Here is a 17,619-nt window from a genome sequence, read left to right as displayed (position 1 = left end):
TTCACATTTTATAAAGTTGACAGATAATTACACAAAAAGCTCCAAGAGATTCTACCCATCTGTCCTTGGCATATTTTTCTTCAAAGAAATCACTTTTAGTGAAAAGAAGTACAACATCATACATTTCACAGCTCATCATTTTCCATTTTGACTGTATTTACATTTTAACTTCATAGTTAAAATAAAGACAACAATTATTTCACAACTCCAAATGACCTGTTAGAAAGAATGGAACTATTTCTTCAACATGAACTAAAGTTAGAACACAACAGAAGATTTCCAGTAAATACCCACCAAAATCAGAATAGATTCATATGAGCACTCATAGTCACAATTCATCCCTCTGAAATGACTTTGATTTAATGTAGAAAACACTGTGTACTGACCAGGCACCATCAGATACAAGTGCACGGTCTATTTGTGATAAATGTCTTTGTTCAATGCAACCTGTTGTAAGGTATCAACTGAATGTATATTTATAGCTACTCTAGAGAAAGCTTCTAAATAGAGTGAAGTATAGACATCTTACAATAAAGCTTTACACAAAAGAGGCTACTATGTTGAATAATTATCATAAAGTTTTTGAAAGAACATTACAGTTAGTGCATTTTAGCCTGTTGTGTTGCATCTAATATGTTGTATTGTTGTTGGTTCCTCTGTCAGCTTTCCTACAATTAAATTTCCATTTGAAGTTTTTATCCCTCAAAAAGTATTTAAAAGTGTAAATGTAGTGGAGTAGAAGTGTGAAGTTGCATAAATTATACTTTAAATAAGAACTCTAACACAGTACTTGAGGAAAAGCTCTGTGCTTTGTCAAATTCTAATACTAAAATCCAGGTTCAGAAGTTACTGAAGATCTCTTGTCTTTTGTTCCAGTCCATGGCAGGTGCTCTTTTTTTGTTGCGGCTAGCAAGGACCTTTTGTTTTGCCTCAGCTGCTGTGGGACTCAAACGCAGGCCGCTGTCCATGAAAGGATCTGAAACACGCCTGTCATCCTCATCAGGGACCTAAACACATTAAAGCATAAATATGTTTATAGATAAAAATTATGATCTTTTACAATCATAATAATAATAGTAAAAATAGTATTTAATAATAATAATATGGGTAAAATATATTAATTAAAGACATCAAGAGCCGAAGGCTCTAAAACAAAACAGAGAGGTGACAGAGTGAAGAGTATTGCACTAAAAAGCAGTGAAAGGAAATAAAAGAAATAAGGGGAATACAAGCAAATGGAGTAACAAAAAAACTAAAATAAAACATCAAAAGACAATAAAAAATATTTCACTTTTGATATTTTGTCCTCCTTCTGGAATCAGATCACAAGTGGGCAGCCTTAACTCAAGCTTTAACCCGATCAGGAAGCAACCATGATTTTCTTGCAGCAATCAGGTGGTGTAACTGACCTGTTTTTTATATTTCTCTGGGTTATCTCTAGTTCAGCTATTTTTCTTTATTTTCCCATGTCGTTGCAACGTGTAATGTCCTAACTGATGCATTAGACCAGGGTGTGCACAAATACTGTATACGGTAAATATAGAATCCTATTATATATGCACAGGCATATTTGGTAGTATTTATTTAATACAGAAGAGGATTAGGGCCACTGGTTAGGAAAAAAATAATGCTGTGCACTTTGAAAATAAAGTTGAAAAGATTAAAAAAAGGTTCAATGTCAAATATAAAGTCAAAATGTCAAGATTAGTGTCTACATTTGAAAAATTAAGTCAGAATGAAGATTATAGTTGAAACGTCAAGGAAAAAGTTAAAATACCAAGAACAAAGTTCAAATGTTGAGAATAAAGTCTAAAAACAGTTCTAGTGTTATAGTTGAAATGTGATGACATAACAAGGAAAAAGTCTCAATAAATAGGTTTTTCAAAATGTTCTGAAGGATGCCAATGATGAGGAAGAATTGGAAATGAAATTTAGCAGGGAGAAGAGCTAACAGAGGTATAAACGTATGTGATGCCATCTGTTAAGTTAGAGTGAGTCAGAGGCGCAGGAGTGATTCTGTTCATGTCAGAGGGAAGGGAGTAACAATTATCAAGTTTTGAGAAGCTGAGCATGACTACAGCTTCTCTAACTTCATTTCTGTCATGTCTCCTCTTTCACCTGGATGCTCATGTCCGAGCTGCTGATCTCCGACTGGGTGGTGGAACTTCTCGAGGACTGAGATGCAGAGCTCCCATTGGTTCGGGGTTTTGGAGACAAGTTTGTGATTTGAGGTTCTGTCAGTGTCACGTTAATGGTTGGTGGGTCTGTGGAGGGGAGCTCGGTGGTCGGAGACGGCGTGGGTCCCATGCTTTCTGGGGCTGATTCATCCACATAAACCTCTGTAAGAGAAAGAAGAGAAACACAGTTGACTTTCTCCAAAGCAGAGAGGTTTGTTCTTTGCATGTGTGAAGTTTAAAATGTGACCTCTTTCATGTCTGGAGGTGGGTGTGATTCCCAGTCTGTGGAAGAGCACATCCGTCTCTGGATCAACCACTAGGAGGCACACTTGTCCCTCTCCTGCTCTTATGAGTGCCACCACCTCCGAGTGCCTCAGGCCCTCTATGTTCACTCCGTTCACCTGATACAGTGGGAAAGAGACGGAAGAGAAACAGACGTGAGAATGTGGTAAAAATGTTGAGACAATATTTAAAAGCGTCAAGACAGAAGACTATGCAAAGGTTAGAAGTAGCCACAACATAAACAGGACATAAACAGTGTCTCAAATAAAGAGAAAAATATCAGTAGGATGTAAGATCTAAGAGTATTTTCCTTTTGTCTTTTTACATTTTTCACTTTTTCTCTAGAGTTTGTGTTATTCTGAAATAAACATTAACAAGTGAGAGCTATTTCATTTGTGTTTGTTAGGGCTGTCAAACTATTGATGGCAATTAACTCAGAATTTGTGTTGTTATTGAAAGCCAAGAGGACTTTCAAGTGGAATTCTGCAAACTCCAGCCCTCGGCAGTGATGTTTGTCTTTCTGGAACTTAGTCCCATCTCCACACAGGGACTCTGGGACTCAGTCAGTGTGACCATCGGACCTTTTAAGACCCTTCTCCCCCGATTGTTCTGTTTTACTGGGCGACCAGCTCTTGGAAGAGTCATGGTTGTGCCAAACTTCTTCCCTTTGGGAATGATGGAGGCCAATGTGCTCTTGAGAACCTTCAGTGCAACAGAATTTTTGTAGCCATTTTGTAGCCTCGCAGCAATCCTGTCTCTGAGTTCTGCTGGCAGTTTCTTTGACCTCATGGCTTTGTTTTTGCTCTGATATGCATTAGCCTTCTCTAGACGGGTGTGTGCCTTTCCAAATCATGTCAAGTCAATTTAATTTACCACAGGTGGACTCCAATCAATGTGTAGAAACATCTCAGCAAAGATCCAGGTGAAATGGGAGAAACCTGGGCTGAATTTCAAGTGTTTTGCAAAGGATCTATCCCATGTCCCCTATTCCCATGTCAGATTGTAACTGTCCAAAAATATCATTTCAGATTACAGAATTGTCAGTAATCCATCATAACAATGGAAAATTCTAATCTCTGTGGCTGTACATAACTTTCCTCCTCACCCATTTTCTTGCTCTGTATAAGCAAACAAAAATGGAAGCAAACTGTAAGCCTAAGACACATGAATGATGCCTTTATACATGTGCATGACAAGAACCTTCATTCAAGCTAACCACGGTGTCTTTTCTTCCTTTTTCCATTCAAACACCTTCCTCTTCCACCCACTCAAAGCCTGATTCCAGCTAATCTCCTCTAATCCAATCACAGTGAAATCAGAGCACAGACCTGATAAATGTATGGAGTGGTTGCATTGTTTTTCAAATCAATCTTTTCATAAATGACATCGTTAAAGGACTTTAAATCAACCCTACATATACGTATGTATTCCTTAAAGGATAGTCAGGGGTCACCCAACATTTTTTATGTATGGTTTGGTGTGTGTGCTTTGGATATACCTCTACTAGTCTGTCTCCAGGCCTGATGTCTGCACTCTCAGCAGCTGAGCCAGGGTCCACTGAACGCACAAACTGTCCTCGCCTCGTCTTATCGCTGTGGAGGTTGAAGCCGTAGCCGTGCTCCGCCTTCACCAAATGACACAGACGGGGCAGGAGCTCAACAGTCCGCTTTGGTGAGGGATGTACCTGCAGCTATGACGGGACATAAGACAACAGCAACATCTAGGGTGAGAACTAATAGAAACAAGAGAATGAAGTAATCCGTAACACGAGTGCATACATTTAAATACCAATTTATAAGAAACAGCTGTGAGAGCTTTCTCACTTAATAACAAAGGACATGTAATAAATAATATCTTTGTGAGGATAATATTGAGGTAAGTGTTGACTAAATGGCCACACTTGTGATCTAGATCAGGGATGGACAACTGGTGGCCCAGGCACCACATGCACCCCTCCACTTTATTAAATATGGCCCTCCAAGTCAATTTCAAATGCTAATTAATCATAAACTTTAAGAAATAAAATGGGCAAATCTGCCAATACAAAACCTTTTTCTTGTAGTCTTTCATTACTGGTATATGTTCAGTTTTTTATTTACATTTAAATTGATTAGAAATATTTGAAACTTGTTTTTAATTATTTTATCATTTTTGAATTATTTAATTGTATTTTTGTATTTTAATTTCATTTTAATTTATTTTAAATCATGTTTATATTATTTATTTTGACTTTATTTAGTTGTTTAAAAATAGAAATTATGGTACTTCCTAATTTATTTTCTATTTCTATTTCATTTTTATCCTTATTTATTTTATTTTATTTTAATTATTTTATTTGTCTTTATGTTAGGCATTTCTTTATAGGTGTTTTATTTAGTTATTCCTTATCTTTTAAGTAGATTTTATTGGCTGCAAGTGTCTCTTGAAAACTTTTTAAAATGAATTAATAAATGCTCTTGTAAAAAAAAAAATAATATGCAAGTAAAAAAAAACATGTATCTCATTCACTGCATTCAAAAAGCAGCTTGAAATCAATTTAATTATGTGTTTCTCATTAAAATGCTTAAATCTATCTGTACCTGATTTCAAAAACATGAATGTTGGTATAATAAATGACCTGAAAGCAACATATTCGTCCTTTCATTAAATTACTAGCTATCAAAGGGTTTAAATTGAGAATATCCAGGAATCTGTAACAATTTTGGCCCTATGGCATTAGCGAAAAAATGTTGTCCCCGGTAACCAAAGTTGCCCATCCCTGATTGAGTTTCGGCCTCAGATCATAACATATCAATGTGCCGCTCCTTGGCGCTGATCAAGGTTGGGTTTGAATGATAATTTCAGGGTGACCATACAAAGACATCACCTCTATCCAGCTTTTATGCAGAGAGACACATTAGAAAACTGTTTTGGCTGTCAATGGAACATTTCATTATGGTTTTGTAAACCAAATGTACTTCATAATTTACTAAGGGAACCAGGGAAAGGAACTTGGTATGAATTAAAAAGGAAATAAGGGAGTAATGTACAGGTAAATAGTTGATAACACACGGTACAGATGACTTTTGACTTTTCAACTAAGCTGTCTGTGAGTGTTTTCATTGGACTTATTTCACATGTAGTTTTTACCCCCCGCCAAGGAGGTTATGTGTTTGGCAGGGTTTGTTTGTTAGTTTGTTAGCAACATAACTCATAAAGTCATGGACAGATTTTGATGGAATTTTCAGGAAATGTCAGAAATGGCATAAGGTAGAACTGATTAGATTTTGGGAGTGATCCGGATCACCGTCTAGATCCATGAATTTCAAAGGTTTCTTCACTATTGGGAGATAAGGCTAATGGTGTAAGTCTCAATCTCTGAGTGCTTTTCTAGTTTTTTTTTTAAATTTCACATGGAAATGTTGCAAATATGCTGCTTATAATCTGGTTAGTTCTATATATTGGTGTCTTTATGATAATCTATGTCAGAGAAAGTGTCTGCCAGGATGAGCCAGAAGTCTCAGAGCTGAGCCGAAGGGGCTAAGTGGATCTGGCAGAGAGACATTAAGATTAAAAGCCTAATGACCACTGACAAGAGTTGACACCTTGCATGAGCAGCCCTCCGTCCAGACCTGTGCATTTACTACTAAGTACACTCAGTCTGTGTGGTTGCATGTGTGCTCTGCCTGGACCACTCACTAATACCAGCCCTGACGGAAGCCTAGGGTAGTAAAGGTCTCATGGTCCTGCTCTGACTGCCCCTTTGCATGCTGACCTCAGGCTCTCTCATGTATTTCTCTTTCTGCTCCAGGAGCCATAGAGTCATTTCACACACATTTACTATAAAGTACGCTAAAAGCATATGAGAACAATAATATACAGTGCTGTGAAAAGCATTTACACCCTTCCTTATTTCTTATTTTTGCTCATTGTCACACTTAATATTTCAGATAATCAAATTAATTTCAATATTCAACAAAGATAACCCAAATAAATACAAAATACAGTTTTTAAATGAGGATTTCATTTTATTAGGGAAAAAAAACATCCAAACCTACCTAGCATATTTTTTGGGAAAACTGAGTTCAGTTTCACCTGCCACACCCAGGCCTGATTACTGCCAGACATGTCGAATCAAGAAAGCCCTTAAAATAAATTCATAAATCTAACAGTGTGGAAATGATGGAACCATAAATTCAGCTCTCTACCAGTAAATCCTGAAGGAGAACGTCTGGACATCAGTTTGTGACCTCAAGCTCAGGCATACTTGGGTTATGCAGCAGGACAATGATCTGAAACACCATTAAAAGTTTTAAGGGGTTAACACACTCATTGAAAGCGCAAAATATAATGTTAACTGGGTCATGTTATATTAAAGCTGTCATTTTTGGTTGGTTTTGCATGAAGTTACAGGTAGAACTTTCTTTGATAAATAAGAATTTAAAAAGGAGGAGAACAATGGATGTGGAGTGCCCGTGCCTTTGTTTGCCTAAGGCCCCAAGTAAAATCTGCCTCTGGCTGTGGCATTACATTAAAAAGACCGTTGGTGCTTAAAAACCCTCTGTTTTGGCTAAATTAAAACAATTCTGCAAATAAGAGTGGGCCCAAATTCCTCTACAGCAATGTGAAAGACTCATTGCAAACACTTGCAGTTGTTGCCACCCAGGGTGGCACAACCAGTTACTAGGTTTAGGTGGCAAATATTTTTTTCACATAAGGCCAGGTATGTTTTTTTCCTCCTTAATAAATAAAATCCTTATTTAAAAACTGTATTTTGTATTTACTCACTATTAACATTTGTTTGATGATCTGAAACATGTACGTGTGACAAATGCGCACACTTTATGCCAGTGTACACTAGGTGAGCCATCGTAATGGAACAGAACACCCTGGCAGATCTTCATGGTGACAGGTGACCATGTTTCCTGTTAGTTTTCCTTTCCTCTAATCTTACTGGCCTGTTTGCTAAATTTATCATGTCAGCCCAAATTAATTGATGCTCACAGGCTTTACTCTACACTGACCTGGAAAACATCCACTTTTCTCAGAATTTTAAAAAATGATTTTCAAAGCTACTCAGAAATAAATGTGTTCACCATGGAGGTGTGTGTGTGTGTGTGTGTGGGGGGGGGGGGGTTCCCACTGTTCAGGTCATCAGCTGAGTAATTTTAAAATAATCTTTCCACGTAGAGTTAGTGTGACTGAACCTGACTGTTGCATGTCTGTGATAATGGCCAAAAACTGGCGTTACATAAGATGACTGTTTATGGATGCCTGCTGACAAAATAACATTATGTCACGATGAAAATGTGTCACTGTTTACATTTACTGCAAAGTGAATGTCACATCACACATGAGAAGGGGAAAAAATAGTCACTTTATGTATTCACAAAAACATTTGTGTTTTTGTTTTTGTATGTTTACAAGCCCCTAAAAATTGTCTTTGATGCCATTCAACTGAACAAGCAGGCTTAAACTGAGAATAATTAGTGTTGGTAGGTAACATTATTTTCAGAAGTAACCTATATTACAGAAATACTTACTGTGTTACATTCTGAGAAAATAATTGTGACAGATTAAGTCTGATATCAAAAAATATCACATCATTTTACATCTCTTTACCAAAGACTTTGTAAAACACTAGATAAAGTCTAAATGACACACCTGTATTGTTACTGAAGCCCATCCCTGACATATTGAAAAATAAACTAACTTTCGATCAACCTAAAACAAGACAAAGAGGACAAACTGAGGCAGGTTTAAAGTGTTATGGTGAATTATGCTGTTTCTCAAAGCCAAGGAAGGATCCTCGTTGTCAACCCTCCCTGTGACATAATCACGCACACTCGCTATTTCCAAATGTGTGTTAAAGAATTACAAGAAAGGACTCTGGCCTCACCTCCAAAGGGACCTGACCTACAGAGGAAGGATCCTGGACTTTAAGAAACAGCTACAGAGTCTGGGAAATCCATCTGCTTAGCAAGGTTAGCTTGCCACATTTCCAGCTGAGATTTAAAATCCTAAGAGTGTGATCTGAAGTTCATTTCTCTAATTAAACAAGAGGTTTATTTGAGCAGGAGAAAGAATGAAATGAATGACATTCATTGAAAATGAATTCACTAAAGGAAAGAGACTAAACTAAATGTTTTATTTAATTTTTCAAAAATTAAGCTCACTTGTTTTTTTTTCAAAAAGCTGTTTGTTATGTATTTTTAAAAATAAAAATATTTTACTAATATTTGTTGTTATATTTTTTTCATATTACTCAGTATAATTTTGTTTTAACATCAACCTCAATTTATAATTCAGGATGCGAGCCATGTTGATGAGCTGTATTGTTGGAATGATTATTGAATTGATTTGTGAAACCAGTTGTTGTTCCAACATGTAACTCATTTTATGCAGTAAAAAATCTCTCCATTGATTCAGCAGTTAGATGTGGGAGATGTCAGCATTAAATTGATTGAATATAGATAAATCTATGCTAAACTTTTGGCTTCATTATTAATGATGTCTGATTTCTGCAAACAGGGCCAATACTGGCTGACACAAGTGTTAAACCAATGCATCTGTTCATCCCGTGCTGTGACGTTAGAGATCATACATACAGGTACAGCTGCTGTCATTGCATTATAATACTGTTTGATCTGAACCTGTAACCAAAACTGTGAGAGGGAGCTGTGACAGCCAGCCAAGGGGCAGCCTGTATTTACCCTGCCTGCAGATAAACATATGGTACTTCAACATGTTTGGAGCCCAAACACTGAGCTCAGTCTGTGACAGAAACTTCCTGCTTGTTTCTGCAGCACGGCTGACATTAACAGGTCACGGAGATGTCTCACTGGCACTCATGGAAATTTTGTATCTCCTTCTTGTCATGTCATATTGACTGGCTTAAAAATCCAAACAAGTCTGTGTCTTTTGTGTACTTTAACAAAGCTTCAATAACAGAAGTGTTTTTCTCACTATACTTGATCCTCTTTTAAAGCTGCACGGTCAAAGGCTGGTGAGATCCCACAGTAGGATAATGTGGGATTGTGTGCCCAAAATAAACCACACAAAGAGATAACAATACCTATGCAAAGCGTTTGTGCATCATTGCTATCTTACAATCTGATCCTGCCTCGGCTTCCTTACATCAGAAACTAAAGCCTGCTTTCTCAACAGCAAATTACAGTTTGCCAACTGCTGTATAATGACTGATAAATCTGTCTGTTAGCCATGAGTTAGTATGACGCTTCAGCAAAGTGAAGTGATGAAGGATGAATTTTAACCAGAGAGGGGTTTGGTCATTTATATCTGTAGCTAAGTGTGATAACCGGTATGAACAGGGTGTTAACTCTCATTATGCACAAAGAGGCTGCACTTTTTAAATACAGTGTTCACTTTAAATATTCACACCACTGACAGACTACAGTGTCCTGTGAACAGAGGGAACAATGGGTCTAGATTTAATCAAAGCTGGTGGTTAAATGACAGGGAGATGTTAACAGGACGACAGTAAAAGCTTCTTTATATTGTGGAGGTCAGGAGGTGAGAGATAATCTAAACCTGCTGTAATTACATTCTTCTAATTCCCAGATTATTCAGTTATTCACTTATCACTTTGCAGCACCAGGAGAGAGACTTTAATCTTGATTTGTCAATAATGGACTTTAAGGCCAAACTGCGACAGAAAAGAAGGAACTGTTCTGTGTTTACGGCAATACAATTTAAAGGTACAGTGTGTAATATTTCATCTTTGGCCAAACAAACTTGACAAAGCAATTTGGGATCTGACTGTTGGGTGTCGGTAATATTCCACATTTTACACACTGTACCTTTAAGCAGCATTATAATGATGAAAATATGGTTGATCTTAAAGCTACCATGAGGAACTTTTGGTGGTTGGCTCATATTGGTCTTTGCCCTGGCACACCAAATAACAAAACCAGCCCTGCCTCACTGCAGCTCTCCAGACACATCATTCCACCCTGCCTCATTTTGTAGCTTTAGTTCAATATTTCTGTTCTTTTGACAATATTTATTATCATTAGTAAGTTAAAGATCACATAAAACACCCACGTTTGGACAAGTTTCACTAGATATTGCATGATCTCAACATGTGATTCGTGTGTGTTGGGCTCACTGATGATGATGGATATAGGCACAATCATAAAATACGGGTGTGAGAGAGCATCAGCAGGAAGTGACTGAAAGAAAAAGTTAAAACTAGAAAAGCACTCAGAGAGTGCAGACATCTGCCATTAGCCCTATCTCCCAATAGTGAAGACTCCTTTGAAAAAAATTCCTGGATCCAGACGGTGATCCGGATCACTCCCAAAATCTGATCAGTTCATCCTAATGCCATTTCTGACATTTCCTGAAAATTTCATCAAAATCCATCTATAACTTTTTGAGTTATGTTGCTAACAAATAAACTAACTAACAAACTAACTAACTAACAAACCCTGCCGATCACATAACCTCCTTGGCGGAGGTAACGAGGGCATAAGAAGCTTTAGTTTGAACACAAGACAGCACACCTCAATGAATGAACTTACTGAAGAGACCCAACACCGGCAGACTTCCTCTGATCTCTTCTGTTACGCACTCTCCTCGATCAAGTGCACCCGACGGTAATAATATACAGATTTGAAAAAGTTAAAGTTTTCATTTAAATTTGCTAGTTAAAGCCCGTCTTCATTGTGTAGGTAACAGATTTATTGGTGTGACTTACAATGAATCTTTACTGATGACAGTGTTTACCTTCACAAAGGGTTTTTAGGAGATTATTTTTTCCTAAGAAAGCCTTAGAAGAGCTGCAACTGGTTTCGAAAGTGCCATATGCGGCTCAAGAACCGTGGGTTGAGGATCACTGATTTAGACCATTAGAGAGTTGTTCACCTCTTTCCTGGCTTGGTTTAATTTGAGCAGAGCAAATATATGAGCACATGACATCACCAGTCTTGATGGGGAATCACCCCGCCCCCCTAACACTACAACGATATAAAATCACTGAGCATCTCAAAACAGTCTATTGTTGGCCGTTGCCTTCATTGAAAGTTAACATCCTGCTTCATGCTGTGTTTTTGTTCATTGTGAGGTAAAGTCTGCAAATCTATCAGCCACAATGGCCTACAGGTCATTGAAAGCATCATGACAGAGAGATTTGTGCCAGAAAACAGTAAATTTAATCCCCAATGTCTGTGTCTCTGCTCAGGCAGCTGCACTCTGATCAGATGTATTAAAAAAACTTTGGGAGGATTGTATTTCTCGTGAGTGGCTGTGACGACAGCTCATTCAGCGGACACACCCACACCACCTTAGAGCAGATATTACTGCCTTATTTTGCATGATTTTGAAGCTTCACTTAAGGAACTTGGAGATTTTTTTCATGACTGAAATTTGTACTGGTGGTTCATAACACAGTGGCCTGTCATACAACAAACCTAAAATAAAGATTTTTTTAATCACTTCCCAGGGACTTTAAGATGCCAGTCATTACTCTCAAAAGTCATATTTTCAATGCATAACCCACCAGCTATTGGGTTTGGACTCTCAATGGCCTTAAATGTGGACATTGTTTATATTTTAAGCTTTTGAATTGCAAATGACCTAAAATTTCCCATTTATCTCCATTCATTTTGATGGGACGTTATTGCCCAGAAAGTGGCAAAGTACCCAGATGTGGGTCATTTGAGAAGGGCAGAATCTTTGAAAAAAATCTCAAAGGGTGATTAGACAAATGTTCTGTCTCATTTATTACAAGCCAATCAGAGTGACAAAACATAAAACACAGTGGGCATGCACAGCTCTGTAGAGTCAGCCTGACACAGCAGGCGCTATCATTGCTAACCACAAGTGGAGCCAGTTGGTGAAACAGATTCACACTGAAATTGATCAGGAGAAGAGTAAAAACATCCCTTCCACCAAGAAAAGCTTTAAGTGTGGTTCTTTGCACTTTTTTTAACATAAAGAAATGAAAAATGTAAAAATGGTCCACTTTTGTGAAGACTACAGCTGTAGCTAAATCCTAGCTAATCACTCTCATGGCACCCATTGTTTACAGGCTTGCAGTGCAACTTAGCTACACCCTTAGCTACTGCAAACTTGTGCCAAGACCAATCGGGAGAAAAGCAGAAACATCTTTTCCACCAAGAAAAGTTTTTAGTGCAATTCTTTGCCCATCTTGTAATAAAGAAATGTCCAATTAAAAAAAAAATCTGCTACTGTAGCTGCATCCAAGCAAATCACTCCCTGGCACCCATTGTTTACAGGAAAACTAAACCGGGCGTAACTACCTCCTTGTTCTCCTCATTTGATGCTGACTGGTCTATACGTTCTTAGACAAGAATCATTTCAGCTTGAAGCTTTGCAAGAAGGATCTGCCCAATACCAGACAAGGAATCTGGCCAGTCCAATCATTTTATCAGACAATACCCCTCAGCAGCATTTAAAGACATTAAAAATCACTGCCTTGATACAACCAGTCTTTTTCTCTGGTGGTCTTTATTACTCTTGTCTCTCATAAAGAGGCATCCATATTTCCTTCAGTCTAATTCATAACCGGCTGAAAACTGTTTTGTTTTTTCACCCTTTTTTTTTTGCTGGCTTCAGGCATGTTTTTCTTTATGTTTGTTTCTCCACCTCCATGAACTTGCAGTTTATGCTGTGATTCCTAAAACCTGTTTGAAGTTTTTCATTCCTAGTTCACTGAGGTCACCAGACTCTTCCTTAAGCACTGCTTCTGGACTGTATCCTGCACAAAGATAACCCAAATTCTCAAGTCCAGATTAGACAGACCATGTCCTCAATATCACATAGTTGCACTCTGGCTCAATGTCAGTCCTGCTGACCTAAAACTGGGACCCTCTTCCCAATGATTGTGAGTAAAATCTATTAACTTTGCTGCTTTGGCAGCCATGGGCTCATGAAAACTAGTGTCTGTTGTGTTGATGTCCTTTCTTACCTCTGTGTCTGTCGCTGATGTCACTGACAATCTTGTGACTCTGCCTTGTTGGATTGTGTTTGTGGTCAAGTTTGCAGCAAGAGGGTGAAATGACTGTGTGTGTCGGGTTTTGGGAGACAAGCATGTATTCTCTCTGGGTAGAGGAGAGGTAGAGGGAGTGGGCCCAGGCGAGGGCCGCGGAGACAGGGTTCCCATTTCAATAGCCAGGTCCTCAGTGCAGGCCAGGCCATGGCTGTAGAGGTAATCATCTGTGTCTTTGTCCACCACCAGCAGCCTGGTGCGATGGGCCACCTCACGGATTCTGCTCACCACCTGCAGGGAGGAGAGAGGAGCACAGAGGGGATCTTAAGGCCAACTAACATGATTAGTGTTGTGTCCTTTTGGGCTTGTTGGTCATCCTGGACTGCACCTAACACAATTTAAGCAACAAAGACACCCAGTGATTCCCATTTCACATGGATCACATTAACCCATTTAGCCCCCCTCCTCCTTCTCCTCAGGCAAAGCAAAAGTGGTCGAACAGGTATAGAAGTCATTGTTTGTACCTCTGAGTTTATGAGCCTCCCCTGTGTGTGAGCTAACATGCAAGCACTTGTCTGTGATTTTCATTACGTGAATTTATGAAGACATTACTCACTTGGTGATGGGTTTCGTTTTCCACATTCTCCCCGTTCACCTCCACCACTCGGTCTCCTGGTCGCAGCCCAGCCATTTCAGCCGAGGAGCCAGGCTCCACTTTACGGATGTACTGCCCGCCCCTGTTCCGCTCACCGTGCAGGTGAAAGCCATAGCCGCGTTCCCCTTTGGTCAGAAAACAGAGCCTGGGTCTCAGCTCGCTCTCCATTCCAGCCTGTTGTGGTTAAACAGGTCAACGTGTCTCAGGAGAATAAACAGGTGCTTCGTCCAAGAGCTGTAAAAAGTCCCTGGCTCTTAATCCAACGTACCACTGTGCGCCCGACTGACCAAAAGATCACCATTATTTAGCATGATTAGAATCCATTAATAATCCACAATTGTTCAGAGTGCACAAGTTTAAAAAAAGCTGCAACTAATGGGTTTTTAATCCATCATATGGGTGCCGAGGCGTAATTAAGAGCGCGTAAAAATGACTGCGTAAAATAGTGACCAAAAACTACAGATGACGCCAAGTCACGTCCATCAGACAAGTAATCCAAGAGATCAGAGATTAGAGGGCTGTTCCACGAACGTAACACTTAATACTTGTTTCCAGCTGGGAGCGTGTCCTCCTATCCGACCCCGCGCGAGACTGAGGAGGCGTCAACAACAGATGCCACCACGTCCCCCAGCGCACACCTGACGACAGCAGCGCTGCGCTGGCTGCAAACCTGCACACAACAGTGAGGCTGTTCTGTGTTTGGCTGAATGACACATACATTTTTTTTTTCTGTTACGGCTCCACTAGAGAGCGGAGCGTGCCGTCTGTGTTTGCTGATGAACCTGACCAGTAACCTGTAAGATGCGGAGCATTCAGGGTTATCAGCTCAGAGGATATGCTTTTATAATCAGATCAGGAAAGACAAGCGGAATTGAAATGCATTTTAGAAATAAGAAAAAGAATAACAGGAATGCATTGTCTCACTCCAGTATAAGGCTGCTCATAAGAGAGGATAAAGAGGAGAGCTTTCTATAGGGCCCAGCAAATGAGGAGCCCATGGAGGTCAGCAAAATCACGGTCCATTATAAAGTTGAACATAAACCTGAATAATAATCACTCTTATCAGAGGAACAAAATGAATACAAAGGAAAATACTGTAGAAGAGACTTAATATGACTACATAATAGTGGTTGTAGGTTGCAAGAAGTGGCCAAATGGATAAGAAATTGCCCCAGAAAGTAGCAAAAAAAGAGGTCAAAAGTGGCAGAAGTGTGGCAGAAAATGATTAAAAGTTGCAAAATGGACTAAGAAATGTGGCAAGAAAAGATTCAAAGTGGCAAAAATTGGTTAAGAGAGGCAAATAAGTGGCAAAACTGGGTTAAAAAAGGCAAAAAAGTGCCACAAGAGGTCAGTGTGGCCAACATGTAGCAGGAAGGTTATGAATAGAAAAACAGGCTAAACGGTGTTAAAAGTAGAAAAAGTGATGAAAATTGGTTAAAAGTGGAAAAATTGGTGAAAGGGTGGTGAAATAGATTAAAGGTGGAAAAATTGGGCAAAAATGTGCTAACATTTTCCAAAAATGATTGGAAAAAGTGGTGAAAAGGTGTAAAAAAAAGTGGCATCAATACAGAATCTCAAAATTAGACCCATTAATTGATTGACACACTTTTAGCTCCAAAATTAGGTAACTGTTATCCAGGACGCTAGCACCAATGCTACTGATCTAACAGACATGCATTGACACTATAAATAAACAACAACAGGGAGGGCCCATTCTCTGGGTTTTTCAGGGGCCCAGACATTTCAGCGGGCAGGCCTGCCCCAGTGTACACTGAAAAAAAGAAAACTTGGACAGTGGACAGCTTTAAAAACATGCTATAGTTAGTAACAAACAATTTACTGTTGTTATTAAATTTAGCGATAGCTAATTAATGTCAAACCAATTTTTCAAAATTTTTAATTAATTTCCTGCTGTGGTCAGAAGCTGTTCACGGTCTTTAGCAGAGCAGTGTAGGGTCGTGTCATAAAACACATTTCAACAATTTTGAAACATTACAAATATCACTGATATACAGTATGAATAATCTGGGGCCTAACACAGAGCCTTGAGGAACCCCACAAGTGACCTTCAATAAATTTTATTTTACATTTTTTAATTGTACATATTGGTATCTTTCATCAAGATAACGTTTCATTTGAGGAGTTTAAAAATGGAACAAAATGGAGATTAATTACAATTAACTCCTGTGATTCTAAGATTAATCCCCATTAAAACATTTAACCCTCTAAACCCTAATTGTAACCAGCTGAAGTTTTAAGTAGGTCTAACAATTTTCTCTTTTTAGGATTCAACCCACAAAAACTCTAGAAGTAAAACTAAAGCTGGCCTTATTGTGACGACTCAGCTGTTTTGACTGTGACAGTGATCTCAGAAATTTGGTTATTCAGTTTATGAGTCACTGAATAGGCAGCTCTGATCAGACCTGTATTTTATTCCTATCTTCATACAAACCAGTGTATACTTAAACTGTATCAAAGCCAACAAGATAAACAGGGTGTGAGCTGCAGCAGCACGAGAGTCACTGTAATAATATTAACGCTGGCTCGGTTCATGTTGGCTAGCTGCCAATAGAAGGGTGTCCTGAGGCACACCTTGTGAAATGCTGCTGTTATTGTTTTAATTTTACATGCTATATATTTTCCTGATTAAATATTTTGGAGTAAAGAAGCAGTGGCACTAAACTGATAATGTGCATAATGACTGATGTTACCATAAAACCTCAAATAAAAGCCTATAAAAGCTCTGTCCTATGTATAACCCTGATGTTGCTGTGCAGTTGAAGACAAAGGCAGGTCTCAGTTGGAAGCTGTTATGCATTTACTGTTGAGCTGGTTTTGTGATGAAGAATAAAGTGTTGAAGTTATAATAACAAATCTTTATTCAAGCTCTCAAAAGAAATGTCCAAGATAGTTCTGACCAAGCAATTTGTCTGGTTCAGAGGCATTACAACGACGATATCAGCACCACTGGAACTTCCCACAGCATGTATCACTCTCACTTTGCCTGGAGCTTTTAATTTACAGCTGACAATGTTTTTCTTTAATCAGTTTCATACCTCAGAATCACAGAACAAACTCTAATTGCACTGCTTTCAAGACAAATTCATTATTCTAATATACATGAAACTTTTCATACCACAAAGTAGCTGTTCTGAAGTAACCTTGGATGAGTGCAGTGGAATATTTCAGTTGCTCGTCAGCAGCCTTGTCTCAGTCCAACTGTGGAGCTAGTTAAGTTGGTGGAGTTTATAAATGCTCATTTTCACTTTTTACTATTTGCTGCTTGTAGACAGTTGTATGAAAGCATTATCACTCTCAAAGTTGAGATGTTATTTTAGATTCCATCACTGCTGTGATTTTCTAAGTGCCTGTGACCAAATCCAAGCAGTGCTGATATTAGGAACAATGTCACTCCCTCTTGTGTGATACTGCCTAATTTATTAATTATAGATATTCTGATAGGTTTGCATCAACACAGCACCCCTATTCAGCAGGATAATATTTTCTTTTTTAGCCTTTACCATCTTTACTGTGGCTCTTCGCATGTTTGGTAA

The 17,619-nt window shown here is 38.6% G+C and overlaps 1 protein-coding gene across 1 annotated transcript; it reads right to left on the bottom strand.

Moving 5' to 3' along the window:
* Positions 1-839: 839 nt before the first annotated feature.
* On the bottom strand, positions 840-14,233 carry LOC121508876 (Na(+)/H(+) exchange regulatory cofactor NHE-RF2-like). The gene is made up of 6 exons (XM_041786001.1): positions 14,027-14,233; positions 13,390-13,701; positions 3,958-4,149; positions 2,425-2,578; positions 2,119-2,339; positions 840-1,007 (listed from the first exon to the last, which is right to left on the bottom strand). The coding sequence occupies exons 1-6, from the start codon at positions 14,231-14,233 to the stop codon at positions 840-842; spliced, it is 1,254 nt and encodes a 417-aa protein (XP_041641935.1).
* Positions 14,234-17,619: the final 3,386 nt, after the last annotated feature.

Source organism: Cheilinus undulatus, linkage group 4 (assembly GCF_018320785.1).
Source record: "Cheilinus undulatus linkage group 4, ASM1832078v1, whole genome shotgun sequence".
Lineage (NCBI taxonomy): Eukaryota > Metazoa > Chordata > Actinopteri > Labriformes > Labridae > Cheilinus > Cheilinus undulatus.
Note: the sequence above shows the minus strand (reverse complement) of the source record. Positions and strands in the feature narration are given on the sequence as shown.